This window comes from Thamnophis elegans, chromosome 1 (genome assembly GCF_009769535.1).
Source record: "Thamnophis elegans isolate rThaEle1 chromosome 1, rThaEle1.pri, whole genome shotgun sequence".
In the NCBI taxonomy this organism is placed as follows: domain Eukaryota; kingdom Metazoa; phylum Chordata; class Lepidosauria; order Squamata; family Colubridae; genus Thamnophis; species Thamnophis elegans.
In genome coordinates, this window is record NC_045541.1 from 1,267,351 (window position 1) to 1,283,797 (window position 16,447).

At 40.9% G+C, this 16,447-nt stretch overlaps 1 protein-coding gene across 1 annotated transcript in view; it reads right to left on the reverse strand.

Moving 5' to 3' along the window:
• SPAG16 (sperm associated antigen 16) overlaps window positions 1-16,447 on the reverse strand; it is a 112,588-nt gene that overhangs the window by 68,749 nt on the left and 27,392 nt on the right. Inside the window, exons 8-10 of the mRNA XM_032237189.1 lie at window positions 15,965-16,034; window positions 12,722-12,870; window positions 10,365-10,495 (exon numbers count right to left, since the gene is read on the reverse strand). Of these exons, the coding sequence (XP_032093080.1) occupies window positions 10,365-10,495; window positions 12,722-12,870; window positions 15,965-16,034 (350 nt within the window). The remainder of the gene's footprint in view (window positions 1-10,364; window positions 10,496-12,721; window positions 12,871-15,964; window positions 16,035-16,447) is intronic.

A 16,447-nucleotide genomic window follows, 5' to 3' on the forward strand; every position in this document is an offset into this window, starting at 1 on the left:
GTTACCATACTTTGCAGATCACTGCATATAAATTAAGGGCATTTGTGAGTGATTTGGTTTTAATTTTGGAACATTCTATGTGAGGAATGGATATATTAATGGAAAACTTTTAAAAAATGGTACTTAAGCTGCATTTAAAATTAATAAGAAAAAAAATGAAGATGCTAACAAAGAAGACCATAATTATGATGAGGTGTGTAGAATGAAATTAAGAAAGATTTGATAAAATGGAAAAGTTCAGTACATTTTAAAGTCATTATGTTGGAAGTGCCACATTAAATATATAGAATAAATACAAACAATACTTCTATGGAAGTCTTATTTATTTTATAATATTGGTGTTTTGGTAAATGGAAATATCTTTTCTGTTTCTCATCCAACTTCAAAAAAATAATTTAAAATATAAATTGCAGGTTCTAGGATGAAATAAAAACCAATTTCCTTTTTCTATTCATTATATTACACTTCCTGATATTTCTGCTTGAAATGGGAGGATATTTCTATATTACTGATGTCAATATATCAGCTGGGTAATGGAAACATTCTGGAGAAAGATTCATTCCAACCAAAATGATTTGCATTTTATTTGTCATCTGTAATAAATACAGAACATCCTTTCCTCATTTTGATACATTAAACAAGACATCAACAATACAAGTTCCTCAGAGTTCCTATTTTATTTCATTTAGTAATCATAATCTGTGCGAGAAACAAAGCTAAATACGGTTTTTGAGGTATAAAGTGGTAAAGTGATTTGAATTTTTATAATGTTAGCAATATTGGGTTACTACTTGGAAAAAGCAGATTCTTTGAAATACACGGTTTATTTTGCTATTATGATTAGTGCAGTAATTTGAATTTAAATTTAGGGGCTTTTTGTATCTTACATGGAATGAAATAATTACTCATAAACACCTGTTGATTTCCTCTGTATAGTGTGTGCACAATTATTAGGCAAGTGATTACTTTGATCATATCATCCTTTTTACGCATATTTTCCACCTCCAAGCTGTATAAACTTAAACGCTTAGTAGAGATAAGCAGATCAGGTGACGTGCATTTGTGTAATGAGGGAGGGTGTGGCCTAGGGAGATCAGCACCCTTTATCAAGGTATGCATAATTATTAGGCAGCTTCTTTTCCTCAGGCAAAATAGGCTAAAAAAAGAGAGAGAACTGACTCTGAAAAGTCAAAAATTGTAAAAGGTCTTTCAGATGGAGGCAGCATATTTGGGCATGATGACAGAACCATCAAATGTTTTGCTGCAATAGTCAACAGGGTCACAAGAAACCTTCGAGTAAAAATGCACCCTAACTGCCAATTTCCACTTGTCCTGGAGGCGGCGGCCCTCGCTGTCAACTTTCCCTTTTTTAGTTACAGTCGTCATTTTAGAAATGGGCACACGAGCCTTGCGTCACAAGGGACACGCGATGAGAGTGCGGACTCAGGTCGACTGCCATCTTCTGGTGAAATATAACCACCAGCCTTGAAGGCAGTGCTCAGCCAGCTGTGGATGGGCAGCAGGGGACAGCTGCAGGAACCGCTGTGTGGTGAAGGAAAACATGACGGCTGGTGGGGATGAGTGACAGGCTGAGCTGCTGGGGAGAAGAGGCTGCGAGCCACTCGAAATTTGAAAACAGGCCACAATTGGCCCCCAAGCCGGACTTTGGACATGCCTGGTCTAAAAGACCTCCACGGTCCCTTCCATCCCTATGATTTTATTATTCCATCCAATCTGGCAGACAGGAGTGTACATCAAGTGTTTCCAAGCTGAATGGCTTTGGGATTGCTTATAGCTTCCAAATCTTTCTGGGAACATCTGGCTAAAGACAGAATGTTTATTTTACGTTAATATTAATTTATTAAATATTAATGAATATCTTGTTCTGTACTCTGATCCCACACACATTTTCAACACATAAGCCTGCAAAATGGCATCCTCTTGTTGCAATTTAATCATTTACACGAAAAGCTGCCTCAGAAAAGTGACACCACCTAGTTGACCATGGTTGTGCCCAAACACTGGGTAAGATCAGGCCTAATTTAAAGGGAAGATCATTAGATAACACCAGGTATAGGCTGGACAAAATCCCACCCCTAATTCTAAAGAGAACTCATTCTAATTTAGTTTCTAATTTCTAAATAATTTAGCAGTCATTTAAGATCCTATAGTGCTTAGTTTAGTTCCTAAATAATTCTGTGGTGCTGTCCTACAGATATTTATAACTCCTCCACATTTATTAGCATATAACTGAACGCCTTTCAACTCCCTTCTTCTAATCCCTTGATCCAATGATTATAGACCAATTTTTGCCTTTGATGACTATAATTACTATAGTGATGATTATTCACTAAATTATTTTTAAATTAAGAAAGACTTATTCTATGCAATAATCTTCTCATGAGTATTGCTGTTAACCACCAAGTTGGAATTAAAAGTTTTTGACTTTATTGTCGCTAAAGAATTTATCAAATGTTGCCTTGGGAGATAAATAAAAATGAAGAGCCAAAGTTTTCGAGTAACGTTTACCCATGAACTTTCCAAAGCATATTATTTCTGCACTAAAAATCCTGATTATTGTTAATATTCCGGAGGCTATAAAAACGAATTCAAGATTAGAATGCATGTAAACACATAGGACCCATACAAGAGCATACTAGCTAGGCAGAGCTGTATTTTTGGTCTTCCCCTAATTATTTTATACATAAACTCATTGGTTAAAGAAATTTCAAATCCAAGATATCATTTCCTAGAATTGCAATTAGGAACGTTCCACTATTTTATGCGGAAGATGCAGCCATTACTTCTAGAACTCCAATTGGTCTTAGGTACACTCTTAACACCTTGCATGCTACTGTAAGAATCACCAGCTTCTTCTGATGAACTAACAGAAGGTCAAAGCAATGGTCTTTGCTAACGCATTCAAGAAGCTCTGATAGGTGATAAAGGGGCAAAAGATCAAAGAGGTAAGGGCTTTTAAATTCTTCAAAATGATTTTTTTCAAGACGAGGTAGTCAGAGAGTACACAGACAGACTTGATCTTGTAGGCTCAAAATGCTTCAGCCATTTTAATGTTCTCTCACACTAAAGCAGAGAATCTACAGCTTTAAAAGTATTCACAACTAAATCTCTAGTTCAGTTGCTTTATGATTCCCAGCTAGGGCCCTGCGCAAGGTTAGATCAATGGAAGAGGTTCAAACCAAGTTTATCAAAGCTCTGTTCCATGACCCAAAATGTACGTATATCCAGCGTAATTTTGACACGAGACTGGCCAAACAAGGGTTAAGAATTTAGTTGCCAAGAACTTGGCAACTAAATATAGATTACTGATTTATTGCCAGTTTATTTATTTATTTATTATCAAAATTTATATGCCACACAATCCCGAAGGACTCCGGGTGGCTTACAAAAAAAAGGAAAAAAAAGAGAAAGAAAAAACAAGAAAAAAAAGACAGTTTAAAATCACAAAACCACATGCATTCATCCTAATCGGGGCTGGACCTCAACAATGAGGTCAACAGCCCCAGGCCTGCCAGAACAGCCAGGTTTTAACAGCTTTCCTGAAGGCCATGAGAGTGGGCGAGGTCCGGATCTCTGGGGGTAGCTGATTCCAAAGAGTCAGAGCAGCCACAGAGAAGGCTCTCCTCCGGGGGCCCGCCAGCCAACACTGTCTGGCTGACGGCATCTGAAGGGAGGCCCAATCTGTGGGATCTTACTGGCCGTTGGGAGGTATGTGGCAGTAGGCGGTCTCGAAGGTACGCTGGCCCTAAGCCATGTAGGGCTTTAAAGGTAATAACCAACACCTTGAATTGAGTCCGGAGACCAATTGGTAGCCAGTGCAGCTCGCGGAAGACAGGTGTAACGTGGGTGTACCTCAGTACACCCAGTATCGCTCGCGCAGCTGCATTCTGGACTAGCTATCTATTCTATCTGCTAAATTTCAAATGTTACGGCCACAAGTAATTCTAAAATCTTTCCTCCTGTGGCCTCCTTTTTTTGTCTTTATAATTTCTTGAAACAATCCATGCGATTGGTTATAAGATCTTATTCCACAAATATTTCTTTAGATGGTTTAACCATCAAGATGGAACTCAATTAATTATATTAATTAGTCTCTTCTTCACAATTAAGTTTCCTTTTGGGAGCCAGATTCAACAGCATATATTCAGCATTCCTGTCTGGGTAGTTCAAGAGGGTTGTTCCTAGTGAAACCTCCACTTATGTAACGATTCAAATGAATCATCTTTATGTGAAAATTAATATGAATCCTGCTTTATATGCTGGCACACTATATAAGGCAGGCTTATCTTCCCACTGTTGTGGCATGTTCTAGGCTGGGCTGCACGGGGTGTTCAGGGAGGGGCATGTTGTGTCCTTTTAGGGCAGTTCACTTTAGGGCAGCTTTTGGGGCAGCTCGTCCACCTTTGGTCCCCACCTGTCAGTCAGCTCTCACCTGTGGCTCCTAGTAGCTGTAGCATGCACAGTAGCCACACCCCGGGCAACAGCTTTGACAGGCTGGCCAAACCAGGCTGAGAGTGACCGTTGGGTCAGTGACCTTGCATGAGATAGGAACTTGTCTATCCCGAGCATGTGAAAACAGATTCCGGCGACTGAGCAGATGAGACCTACTAGAATAGGATCACGGTCACAAAGGCAGGATCTGCAAGCGATGTGGTACGCTAAGAGCACAGCAAGGTGCAAAAGACAAAAGAGAGAGTGAGGCTGACTATGGGCTCCCCTCCCTCACTTAAATCCAGTTCACGTGCAAGTCTTGGCATCCCCCCCAATTCCCGGGAACCTTCAAAGTCCTGTGGCGGTGGGTGAGTGACGGAGCAGCAGGTGTGGCTACACTGGGAATGCAGCCGTGGACCTGCAGACAGATGACTCAGGTCTAATGGTCATCTTCTTGCTGAACAAAGCAACAGCTGAATTAGGTGTCTGTCTGAGTGACTGAGCAGCCCTCTTCAGGACCACCCTGCTCACCTCCGTAGTAAGAGGAAGCGGGTAGAAAAGGTGCCTAAACATTGTTGCTTCATAGAACCCTGTCCAGCTTTCCATGGCTGGAGGGGATCCCATTTTGTCGAATAACAGAACTTCAAAGAAAACGCAATATGCCACTCACCATTGGCCTATGGATCGTACATACGCTTCAAGACAACCCCTTAGCAAATCGACCAGAAAGAAGGACAGCCCTGGTCTCCAGAGAGCTTGCAAGATTTTACATCAATATTGTGGCCCTGTGTGAAACTTGACTAGTCAACGAAGATCAGCTCACAGAAACAGGAGGAGGTTATACATTCTTCTCATGTGAACACAGCAGTAACAAAGGCCGGGAATCTGGAGTTGGCTTTGCCGTTAAAAAATCATCTTGTCTGCAAACTTGCCAGTCTTCCCAAGGGCATCTCCCACTCCCAAGAGGAAAGCAAGCTACATTGATCAGCGCCTACATACCCACAATGATGGACCCAGGGGAAGTAAAGGACAGGCTGACAGGCTGGTTCTACTTGGCAATTTCAACACGAGAGTAGGATCTCTCTGCCTGGGATGGGGCCATTTGAAAAAATGGAATTGGCAAATGTAACAGCAATGGCCTATTACTACTGGAGACATGTGCAGCTTACGATCTGATCATCACCAAAACCATCTTTTGCCTGCCTACTCACAAAAAGACCTCTTGGATGCACCCACATTCCAAGCACTGGCATCTTATTATGTCATCATGTGGAGGAAAGACAGACAGGATGTCAGGGTGACCAAGGCCATGCCGAGCGCTGACTGCTGGACTGAGCATAGACTCACCATCTCCAAATTAAGCTTTCACATCAAGCCAAAGAGACGTCCGACTCTGGAGGCTTCAGAGGCAACACATAACTCCACTCTTTGCCTCCGATGCAGAGCCCTGGTCCAAGCCTTCCCCAGACTCCAGGACTGGCCCATCTTCCTCCCCAACCCCCTTGCTGTCCAACTCTGCTGCGAGCTCCACAGACCACCGGCAGACCACAACACAATCATAGAGGAATATCACCGTTTTCCATCGCAGACAAGATCCTTGCACAAGTGTTGCTGAACTGCCTGACTGACCACCCAGAGCAGGGTTTATTACCTGAGACACAGTGTCACAAAAGTTTCTAGAACCTATTCTGTAGGTGTGGCCTGTTTTGTGGGAGTGGCTTGGCGGTCATGTGACCAGGTGGGCGTTTCCAACTTGGAACATCTGGTGAAACTCACTTAACGACGCTCTTGCTTAGCAACCAAAATTTTGGGCTCAATTGTGGTCATAAGTTCTTTTTCTTTTCTTTTCTTCCTTCCTTCCTTCCTTCCTTCCTTTCTTTCTTTCGTTCTTTCTTTCTTTCTTTCTCTCTCACTCTCTTTCTTTCTTCTTTCTTTCATCTCTCTCTCCCTTTTAAGTCCAAGTCTTCCATTCTATTGAAATAGCATTTCTCTACATACACCTAGCATTTTAAATTTAGATTTGTTTCTTGGGGTTGTATTTTAGGTTTAAATCACCCAAAGTTTTAGAATGTCATCAGGTTGCTTAGTGGAATTACACTGTACTTTTTATTCCCAAGTGTGTTGCAGAAAATGTTTGAGACTGTGAGATTCTGGCTTTCTAAAAAGGTATATAATATGAAAGGCAGGAAGATCGAATAGAGACTGCTGAGTTTGAATAATACTATGCATGTACTTTGAAGGTTTCCCCTGAGAAAGGCTTCTCTGCAGTATTTAACTGCATCGTGAATTCAAATGAAATTCAATACATCCGTCCTGAAGGAAAGTCCCTATCTTATAAATAAGGATTTCCAACAAAAATGGGGCATGGCCTTTGAGAGCTGAAAAAGGGAATATTATTGCTGTTGTTACAAATACTGTAGGGTATTTAATGGACACTCAGTCACTTGGAGCTAGAGGAAATACCCAAATGGAGCTTACCCGTGGCTCTGCTGTAATGTCTAGCAAAGTTTGGGCGCGGATGGGCTCTGGAGCCTCGTCCTTCTATTTAACCAGGTGGCTCTCAAGAGAGAAGAGGGCAGTGCAGCAGCCGAAGGAGGCGAGGATTCGGCTGCTGCACAAGCCCTAGGGCACGCGCTGTCCTCCTCTCTCTGACAGCTGCCTGGTTTGCTGAATCCGGCGCGGCGGCGGGACTCTTGCCTTCGCTGAGAGCTTCCCTGGCAGCCGCTTCTTGCCATCGCTGCCGTGCTGGAAAGCAGCCGGTCATTGGAAAGAACCTCCCCCTCGACAGAGCCCATGCCGGGAGAGAAAAGGGGGCGGGCTGGTTTGAACACTAGCCAGATGAACACAGATGGATGCTGGTAGGCAGAGGGAGAATTTTTTTTCTTGTTTTCCTTCCCAAAAACTAAGGTCAGTCTTATATTCCGGCTCATCTTACACTCCGAAAAATATGGTATGTTTGCTCATAACTAAGACAGAATGCTAACAAATAGCCAGAACCTGCAAAGATGAAATTAGCTCAAAATGAAGTAAGACTTGCAACAAATATCAAAGATAATTTTAAAAAATTCTTTAAACATATAAAAAAGCAAGAAAAAGGTCAAAGAAACATTTGATCCACTAATGGGAGAAAATGACAAGGTTGTAGCAAGCAGTAGAGATAAAAAGAGGGGGGGAAAGAGTGCAGAGAAGAACAAGAAGAATGATTAGGGACTGGAAGACAAAACATATGAAGAACAGTTTCAGGAATTGATATATCTAATCTAATGAAAAGAAGGAGAGAAATGATAGCAGTGTTCCAATATTTGAGGGGCTGCCACAAATATGAATGGGTCAACCTATTTTTCAAAGCACTAGGAGGCAAGACAAGAAACAAGGGATGAAAATTAATCGAGGAAAGAAGCAACCTAGAATGAAGGGGAAATTTCCTAACAGTGAGAACAGTTAACCAGTGGAATGACTTGTCTTCAGAAGTTGTGGGCACCTCATCACTAGAGGCTTTTAAGAAGAGACTGGACAGCCATTTGTCTGAAACGGCATAGGGCCATGATGGCGAACCTATGACATGCGTGCCGAAAGTGGCATACAGAGCCATCTCTCCGGGTACAAGGAACCATCACCCATTGCTCTTCTGGCCAGCTGGCCAGCTGGTTTTCACGTGCACGGGCATGCCAGAAACCACAAGAGTAGCCGCCCGGTGCACATGCACACACCAGGATAATAATCTTCCTGTTTCCAGCATGTGCAATCGGCCACTTGGTCTTCTGGTTTCTGGCATGCGTGCGTGCGTGAAGACCAACAGTGGCAAGAGCAATGTGCATACATGCCAAAAGATGCGGAGGGGATCCCAGCGGTCACTTCCTAGGGGAGCAGAGCTATCGACCAGGCCTGGTGGGCCGGAGCTTCATTCCCTCACCCAAGTGGGCTTCTTTCGTGGCCCCACATGCATCCGTAGCCCAGAGCACCCCAGAAGAGCCGGCCGGCTCCCGCATGGCCCCCCTGCCACTTCTGCCAAGAAAGCGCAACTGCTTCCTGTCCGGCACGCCTCTTACTGCTTCCCAGCCAGCGCCATATCTCTGGCATTCCTCCTGTGCAGGAACTCTAGAAGAGCAGCAGCAGCAGCAGCAGCTAAAGGGGAAAGGGCAGGAGCGACTGGCCAGCTAAGACGCACAGCCAGGGTTTGCTGGCTGGGGGGCTGCCTTGCCCTGCCCTGCCCGCTGCTCGTCCTGCTGCCGGGAAAGTGGCAGTGGGGGGGGGGGGAGTAGCAGCATGAGAACCTCCACCACCACTGGGGATGAGGGGACGTGTCAGAATCCGGAAGAGGAAGGGGAGCAGAGCTGCTGGCCAGAATGGGCAGATCGGGCCTCCCCTCCCTCCCCACTGAGCGGGTTTCTTGCATGGCCCAAACCTCCAACTCGCAGCACCAACACGCATCCGCGGTACAGAGCGCCTGCCCTGTGCGTCCGAGCCGGCCAGGTGCTCCAAAAAGCAGATGCGCATTGGTGCTGCGGGCCGGAGGTTTGGGCCGCACAGGAAGCCCGCCCGAGTGGAAGGATGGAAGGCTGAGTCAACCTTGAGCCTGGTGAGATTTGATCTGCCAAACCTCTGGCAGTTGGTGATCAGCAGAAGTAGCCTGCAGTGCTGCATTCTAACCACTGAGCCACCACAGCTCTTAGAAAGAAAATTAGAAACAAAAATTCTGAAGAAACAGCTTTAGATGAAGTTGTATCAGTGGTGCAATTCAGCCGGTTCTATCCGATTCGGGCTAACCGGTAGCACTGGCGGCCCGGGACTCCACCCACCCACCCAGACATATATCATGTTCCAATTTTGATGCTCTGCGGATGTGTGGAAGGTCCTGTGCATGCACAATGGTGCACGCTCATATTTGTGAACCGGTAGAGAAGGTAGGTTGATTTCACCCCTGAGTTGTGTGTCCTGAGATAGAAAGCGTGAACAATGAATGAATGGGTTTATTTGTTTATTAGGTTTATTCATCCACGTCATCAAAAGAGACTGTGGGAGACTTACATTTTGTAGGAATATAAAGTAAGGAACAAGAAAATAAAATGCAGTAAATATCTAGAATACCAAAGAGAACAAAAGTAACAGAAGAACGGAAATAACAAAAGTGCTAAATTACTGAGGCAAAGATTGATCAGAACAACTGCCACAGGATCTAGCTACTCTCTGTTTAGTCTAGTTTTGATAGCTAAAATAGCCCTTTTTCCCAGGTTCCTTAATGGCAGGTAATGCGAAAAGCTGACAAAATAAAATGATACTATTGTGTAGACCTTTTCTTTTAAATTCACATTTATATTATTTACAAGATTTCCATCTTGTCTTTCACTCAGCAATTCCAGGCAACAAGCACAGTGCTCCCTCCCAAGCACTTAACTTTTTTTATTATTTCCTTCAAGTACAAATGATTTTGAAGGCATTAAGAAAGAAATTGTGAGTCAGTAGACAAAGAAAGACAAAGAAACTCTATTAAACTTTCTCTTAATCTGAACTGTAGAAATCTGCTGTGATAAATTACTAAGTAATTGTAATTTATAAATTAGGGGAGTGATTAAATGTCAAATATTGTCATTACCGAGAGAGACATATGCTTTACATTTTAAAGAATATAGAATCTTTTGCAAAAGAAACAAAAGGCTTCCTATTTTCAAGACCTATGTTCCAACATTCATCCTCTATATTCTCAACTGCAAGGAGAATACCGCTTTACTGTTTAAATTGATTTGAGACGGCATAATTTCTTCAAGGTTACTTTGCCTAATGTGACATTGTTATAAAAATCATGTATGTAAATCATTGTATTGAGATAGCTAGCTAACCAATAATAAGCAAATATTTATTTATAATGCTAAATAATAGCATGAAATCATTAAGAAATGTTTAAGAACTCCTACCAGGTCACTGCCAAATCATGAACTTTCAATGTGTTGCACAGTTTATATACTCCAGACTTCAATGGCCGCACACATTTTTTTGCACAAGCAAGGTATGGATTTACTTGGATACCTTCAGGAAATTCTGAATCCTTAAATCAAAATAGAGTAAGAAAAATTAAAATTAACTAACGGTATTAGTTCAGATTTTAAGACATATATAGGTTTATAAAAAGTGCTTTTCATTGTTTGGTTTGTTGATTGTCTTTACTCAACGGAGTCTTAGAATGAGATGACATTTTGTAAATTATATTAATTACTATTAATATTCAATTCTCCATTCAGTGTGATAATGAAAATTGTTTCTATCTATTGTGTAAACCAAAAGGGATGGGATATTTCTTACATCCTGGAAAGCAAGATAATATCTGTAAGGAACACGTAGCGTTCCCTCCTTTTATTTCTCCTCACCACAATAATCCTGGGAGACACTCTGGGCTGACAGCGAATGATGGGCACAAAGTCATCCAGTGAGGTTCCAAGGCTGAGGAAAGCTTAGAACTTGGGCCTCTCTATCCCTAGTTAAATACCTTAACCACTATAGTTCATATAAAACTAAAAGGAATCTTAGAGATTGGAAGGATAAGCAGATAGGGGTTCATCATCATCATCATCATCATCATCATCATCATCATCATCATCATCATCATCATCATTTCCAGTTCATCATCCCTCTCATTAAGGTACTGGAAATGGTTGCTTCATTTCATTTAATGGTATGACTGCTCTTGAGTCCATTCAGTGGAATCTGAGCATCCCATAGACCAGGAGTTGCAAACTCAACATCTGCAGGCCGGACCCAGCCCGTAGGGTGCTTAAACCTGGACCGCAGGGTCAGCCTAGAAATATCAAAGGAACAGCCCGAGGTGCCTTTGCCCGCCAAAGTGAGGCAAGGAGAGGGGCGTTTTCAGCCTCTACAGCACTCTGCGCTGAGGCTTCGTGGAGGTTGGGGAGACCAAAAACGGGCCATGTGGGGGGCCTTGCAGGGCCTCCACGTGGCCCATTTTTTGGCGGCAGAGTGCGGTTGGAGGCCAAAAACGAAATGCGAAGAGGGCTTGCGGAGCCTCTGCGTGGCTTGTTTTTGGCCATTAAAGTGCTGCAGGAAGTGTCCATCCTGTCTCCCCTCCCAGCCGGCCTGCGGAGAACGACAATGCTGATCCGGCCCTCGAAGAAATCCAGTTTGACACCTCTGCCATAGACCGTTTAACAGAGAATTATTAAAATATGCCCACTATCTGAAATTGTGTTACAAACTAGTGTGTGTAATGTTGAACTGAATTACATTCAATAATAATAATAATAAAAATATTTTCCTATTGTATACAATTCATTGTAATGAGCAAAATAGGATTCTCCATGTAGAAGATCCATGTTCTTCCTTGTTTCTTTAGGCACTAGGAGGTATATGAGTAGCTTGATCAGGGAAACTGTTGGTGTTTCTTTAAACTTTATGCTGCTTATTTCAAAAGATAGGGCTCTCAAACTTCCGGGCCAATGTGTCATGCACTGGCCATACCCAGTGGGGGGGGGGGGAGTCCCTATATGTCACATGATGATGCCATGATGCCGTGAGTTCGACACCCCTCATGCAGAAGAAGCTCTCCCTTGTCCAACAGGGTTTTTTTTAATATAAATAATGCCTGGATTGTATATATCTGATCTCAGATGGACGGAGTGCACCCCTCTTGGTCCTGTTAGAGCTTCAAAGGTGGTTAATCCTATTAGTATAATATTTGTGGATATCTAAACTACTTCTTTAGTAATTCCACACCTATTTGTATGGGCAGTTGCAGCCAGTAATCAAGCAGTAGCCTAAATGACTCATTCCAATTCTAGGACTGTGATTCTGAAACATCCAGCCCCGCGGAAATTGTGAATGTTGCGGTTTTGTTTTTAAAGTGTTGTCTTTGTCTAGTTTTCCCCCTTCCCTTGTCTATTGTGAGCCGCCCGGAGTCCTTCGGGAGTGGGCGGCATACAAGACAAATAAATACAAATACAAATACAAATTCTACTATTGTAAATACTAGCTAAAATTCTAAATCTATTACTGGAATACCACTACCACCACCACCACTCCTGATATATCTGGCTCCGATTGTTTAAAAGAGCTCTGAAAACTTCCTCTTTTCTTAGGCTTTGGGTTATAGTGGGTGGGTGAATCCTATGCATCAGGTTATAATTTAATGGCTACTTTTTATGGTGTTTGGTGGGATTTTTATACTTAAATTGTATTGAATTGTATTTATTATGTCCTGTCAGGACTCATTGGATAGCCTCATAAACTTCTAAAATAAATATATAAATAAGAACATGCATACCTTTGGATATTTCTTGCTCATCTGTTTTGCTGGGTCTTTGGTTGAATCTCGTGCATTAACAGCAGAATGCACTTTCTGTTCCTTGGCTTCTCTAAGTGCTCGTTGGGAAGGTCCCACTAATCCAGCCTCTCTATCACACCAATGACCCACTGCAAGGCACAATTTATTACAGAAAGAACATTATTTCAATTACTTAAGAACTTCTTTTTATACTGCCCATTTAGACAGAACATTTTTTTATTCCCAGAATGGTAAACTATCATTTATGAAGATATAGAAGAGCATTGGCCCCAAGACAGAACTTTGTGGTACCCCACTGCTTACTTCCCTCCATGTACACATGGTACTGTTAAGGACGACTCGTTGAATATGGTTTGTCAGCTAGTTACAAATCCATCTGGGGGTGTTGCTGTCTGCCCCACATTTTTCTAGCTTACCAAGAAGTAAGTTGTGGTCTACTTTGTCAAATGCCTTCTTGAAGACTAAGTGTACTGTGCCCACAGCATTTTGCTAGACTACTAATTTAGTAACTGTCAAAGAATGTAATAAGACTGGCTTGGCATGAATTGTTTTTAACAAACCTGTGCTGACTGCTAGTTATTACTTTACTCATTTCTAGCATTCTGGCAGATCTGTTTCTTTATTATCTTTTCCAATATCTTCCCAGGTATTGATGCTAGCTGACTGGTCTACAGTTTCCTGGGTCTGGGTCCCCTCCCCCCCTTTTTTTTGAAGATGGGAACCACATCAGCTTTTTTCCAATGCTCTGGTAGTACACAAGTGTTCCTGGAATTTTTTTTTAAGATATGGTACAATGGTTCTGAGATAACATCTGCCAGCTCCTTCAGAACTCTTGGATGTAATCCATCAGTTTCCGATGATTTATATTCATCAGCATCAGACAGGTATTCTCTTACTATTCTCTTGCTTATTTTAATTTTTATTTCTAGTCTGTTTTTGGTAGGTTGGGCTTTAATTTCTTTTTTATATATAACTTTTATTGTTTTATCAATGTATAAAATGCAAAGAAAAATAAAAAGTAGGAAATTAAGGGAAGGAAAAAGGAAGGGGGGGGAAATATGAGGTACGAGGGAAGAAAGGAAAAGGCGTTGACTTCCAACTCTTTTTGGCACAGTACAACACAGAAACATCACAACCTCAACTTTTTACTTTTATACATTGGTATATAACTAGCCATTTCTATAACAACGAATCTATTTAATTAGCAAAACCAAAGTCAAAGTTTCATTTTTTCCCCTCAAAAGCACAAAATCCAGGAGTGATATCCAAATAAAATAAATAAATCCTCTTTGAAAAGAACCATCAATCTAACCATTACAGCTTTATCTTCCTTGCTGTTGAAATAATGTATTTCTATTTGCACTTAATAACCTTTATAAACTATCACCATTTATATTAACAAAATTTACTGTATTCTTTCAGATTTAACCTTAAAAGAAAAAAATATTTTCCTCATCCATTTTAAAACACTAAGCTTTCTTTAAAAACATTTCCAAAATTGAAAAAATTCAAAAAACCTTTTTTGACTTTCTCTTAGCATACATACTTTAAAGTTCACTTTCAGAGAAATAAAATACCAACTAACTCCAATTAAATTTAGATCATTCCTCCAAGTTACCCTCATAGAACAATTTTTTTTCTTCTTGTATACATTATTTTTAAAGTTTTAGATTTTCCTTAGACTAATACATCTTTTTCTTTAACCATATCTTAACATAGATATTTTCAAATACACTTTCAATAATAGTTTACAAACTTTAGGAATTACTTAAACAATATATATAAAAGGAAAAAATACATTTTCAAACTTAAAATTAAATTATTCTTTCAATTACAAATCCTAATCCCAATTGACTCATTCATTTTAAATCACTTTTTCCAGCTTGTCTTCATGGAATAAAATATTTTTCTTCTTGGGAATGTTTATCATAAGCTCTGTTTTTCCCAAGCATTTCTCAAACTTGTTAATAGCCATGAGGAAAAAGTCCCAAAGTTGTCCTTTTAAAAGTTGCAAATGTGTAGTAGGTTCAGAATAGATGGTGCCTGGCTGAACAGTTGTAACTGTGGGAGGCATCTAGGTGTACTAGTGATTGGAGCTGGATGAGAAACAAAGAGGCAACTGGAATCCAGATGACTAAATGGCAGCTGAGATTAAAAGAAATCCTTCAAACCCTGAAAGATGGCTTGCTCTTCCGGGAATCATTAAAATTGGTTCCTTTTATCAGAAGTTTACTCAGCTGTCTTGCGCATATTGGAAAATTAGGGATGAATCTTTTATTTAAAAATGCAAGGTTCTCCAAACAATGTAGAGTTTTCACATTTAAGATGTTTGTCATGTGAAAACATACTGCACTTTAGCAGGATTCATCTGTACTTATTCTGCAGAAATCCAATAATCCAAATAATACAAATGGTTACATTTTTACAACTTAGCAAAAAAGGACTGGGAAAAATTCCAGGGGGGGGGGGAATTAATACATTTCTGATGTGAATTTCATGTAAGGATGTATCTACTGAAAAAAGGCACAATGGCATCCTAGTACAGCTATACATTTATCTAAAATATTGGAAATCTGGAGAAAATCTCAGAGTAATTGACCAATCCATAGGGTATTACTGTGGATGTCAAAAGCTATTAAATATTTATGGATGTCTCTTATTCAGATCCATTCTTCTTAAGACCAATATAACAAAAACACAGTATCTTCTGAAGGTAACTTAACAGATCTGAAACAAGAGGTATTGGGTGATAGTCCAACCTAATGGATATAGAGCAGTGTTTCTCAACCTTGGCAACTTGAAGATGTCCGGACTTCAACTCCCAGAATTCCCCAGCCAGCATTCGCTGGCTGGGGAATTCTGGGAGTTGAAGTCCGGACATCTTCAAGTTGCCAAGGTTGAGAAACACTGATATAGAGTTCAGGAGTCTCTCATCATACACAGCTCTCAACAAATACTTTTTCTTTTCTCAAAAAAAATGTAGACATACAGGAGATGCTGGGGATCCCAATGCCCTTAGCTTATTCATTGAGATTTTCTGCATAACTTAGTATAAAACAGCATTAGTTTTAGACAATTTAAGTCTGTGTGCATTGTAGATTATTTGAAGTGTATAAATTTAATATGTAGATAAATATTAAATTTCTAGAAATGTGCATAATACCATGAGATGCAAACATTATCTCCTAAGCTTTTACTTTTGGTTCATAGCTAAATATTTACCTTTCATCACGGGAATGTGAAGGTTGTTTCTGGATTCCAAGCTTTGTAAAGTCGCTTGCAAGCCAGTAATCTGAACAATGAAAGAAAAATCTGTCAAGAATCTTTAGGAAATCAGAAATAATATATGACACTAAGTATAAAATATTTCAATATAGTTGAGAATCTCAGAATACTATTTAACATATTTTTCGGAATATAAGATGCACCTTTTTTTACCCCTAAAAGAGGGTGAAAATTTGGGTACATCTTATGCACCGAATGTAGCCCCGCCCACCCACTGGCCCCCACCCTTTGGCCTCTGCCTCCCAGCAATTTACCTCCTTGCAGCAAATGGGAAAATGGGGCTTGCGGAGGGCGCCATAGGCCATGGCAATCCCTGCAGCCTGAAAGAAGCTGATCATCGAGAGGCCCCTGCTGAAACTGAAATTAAAAGTGAAACTTGCTGTTTGCTGCAAGGAGGCAAATTTCTGGGAGGCAGAGGCA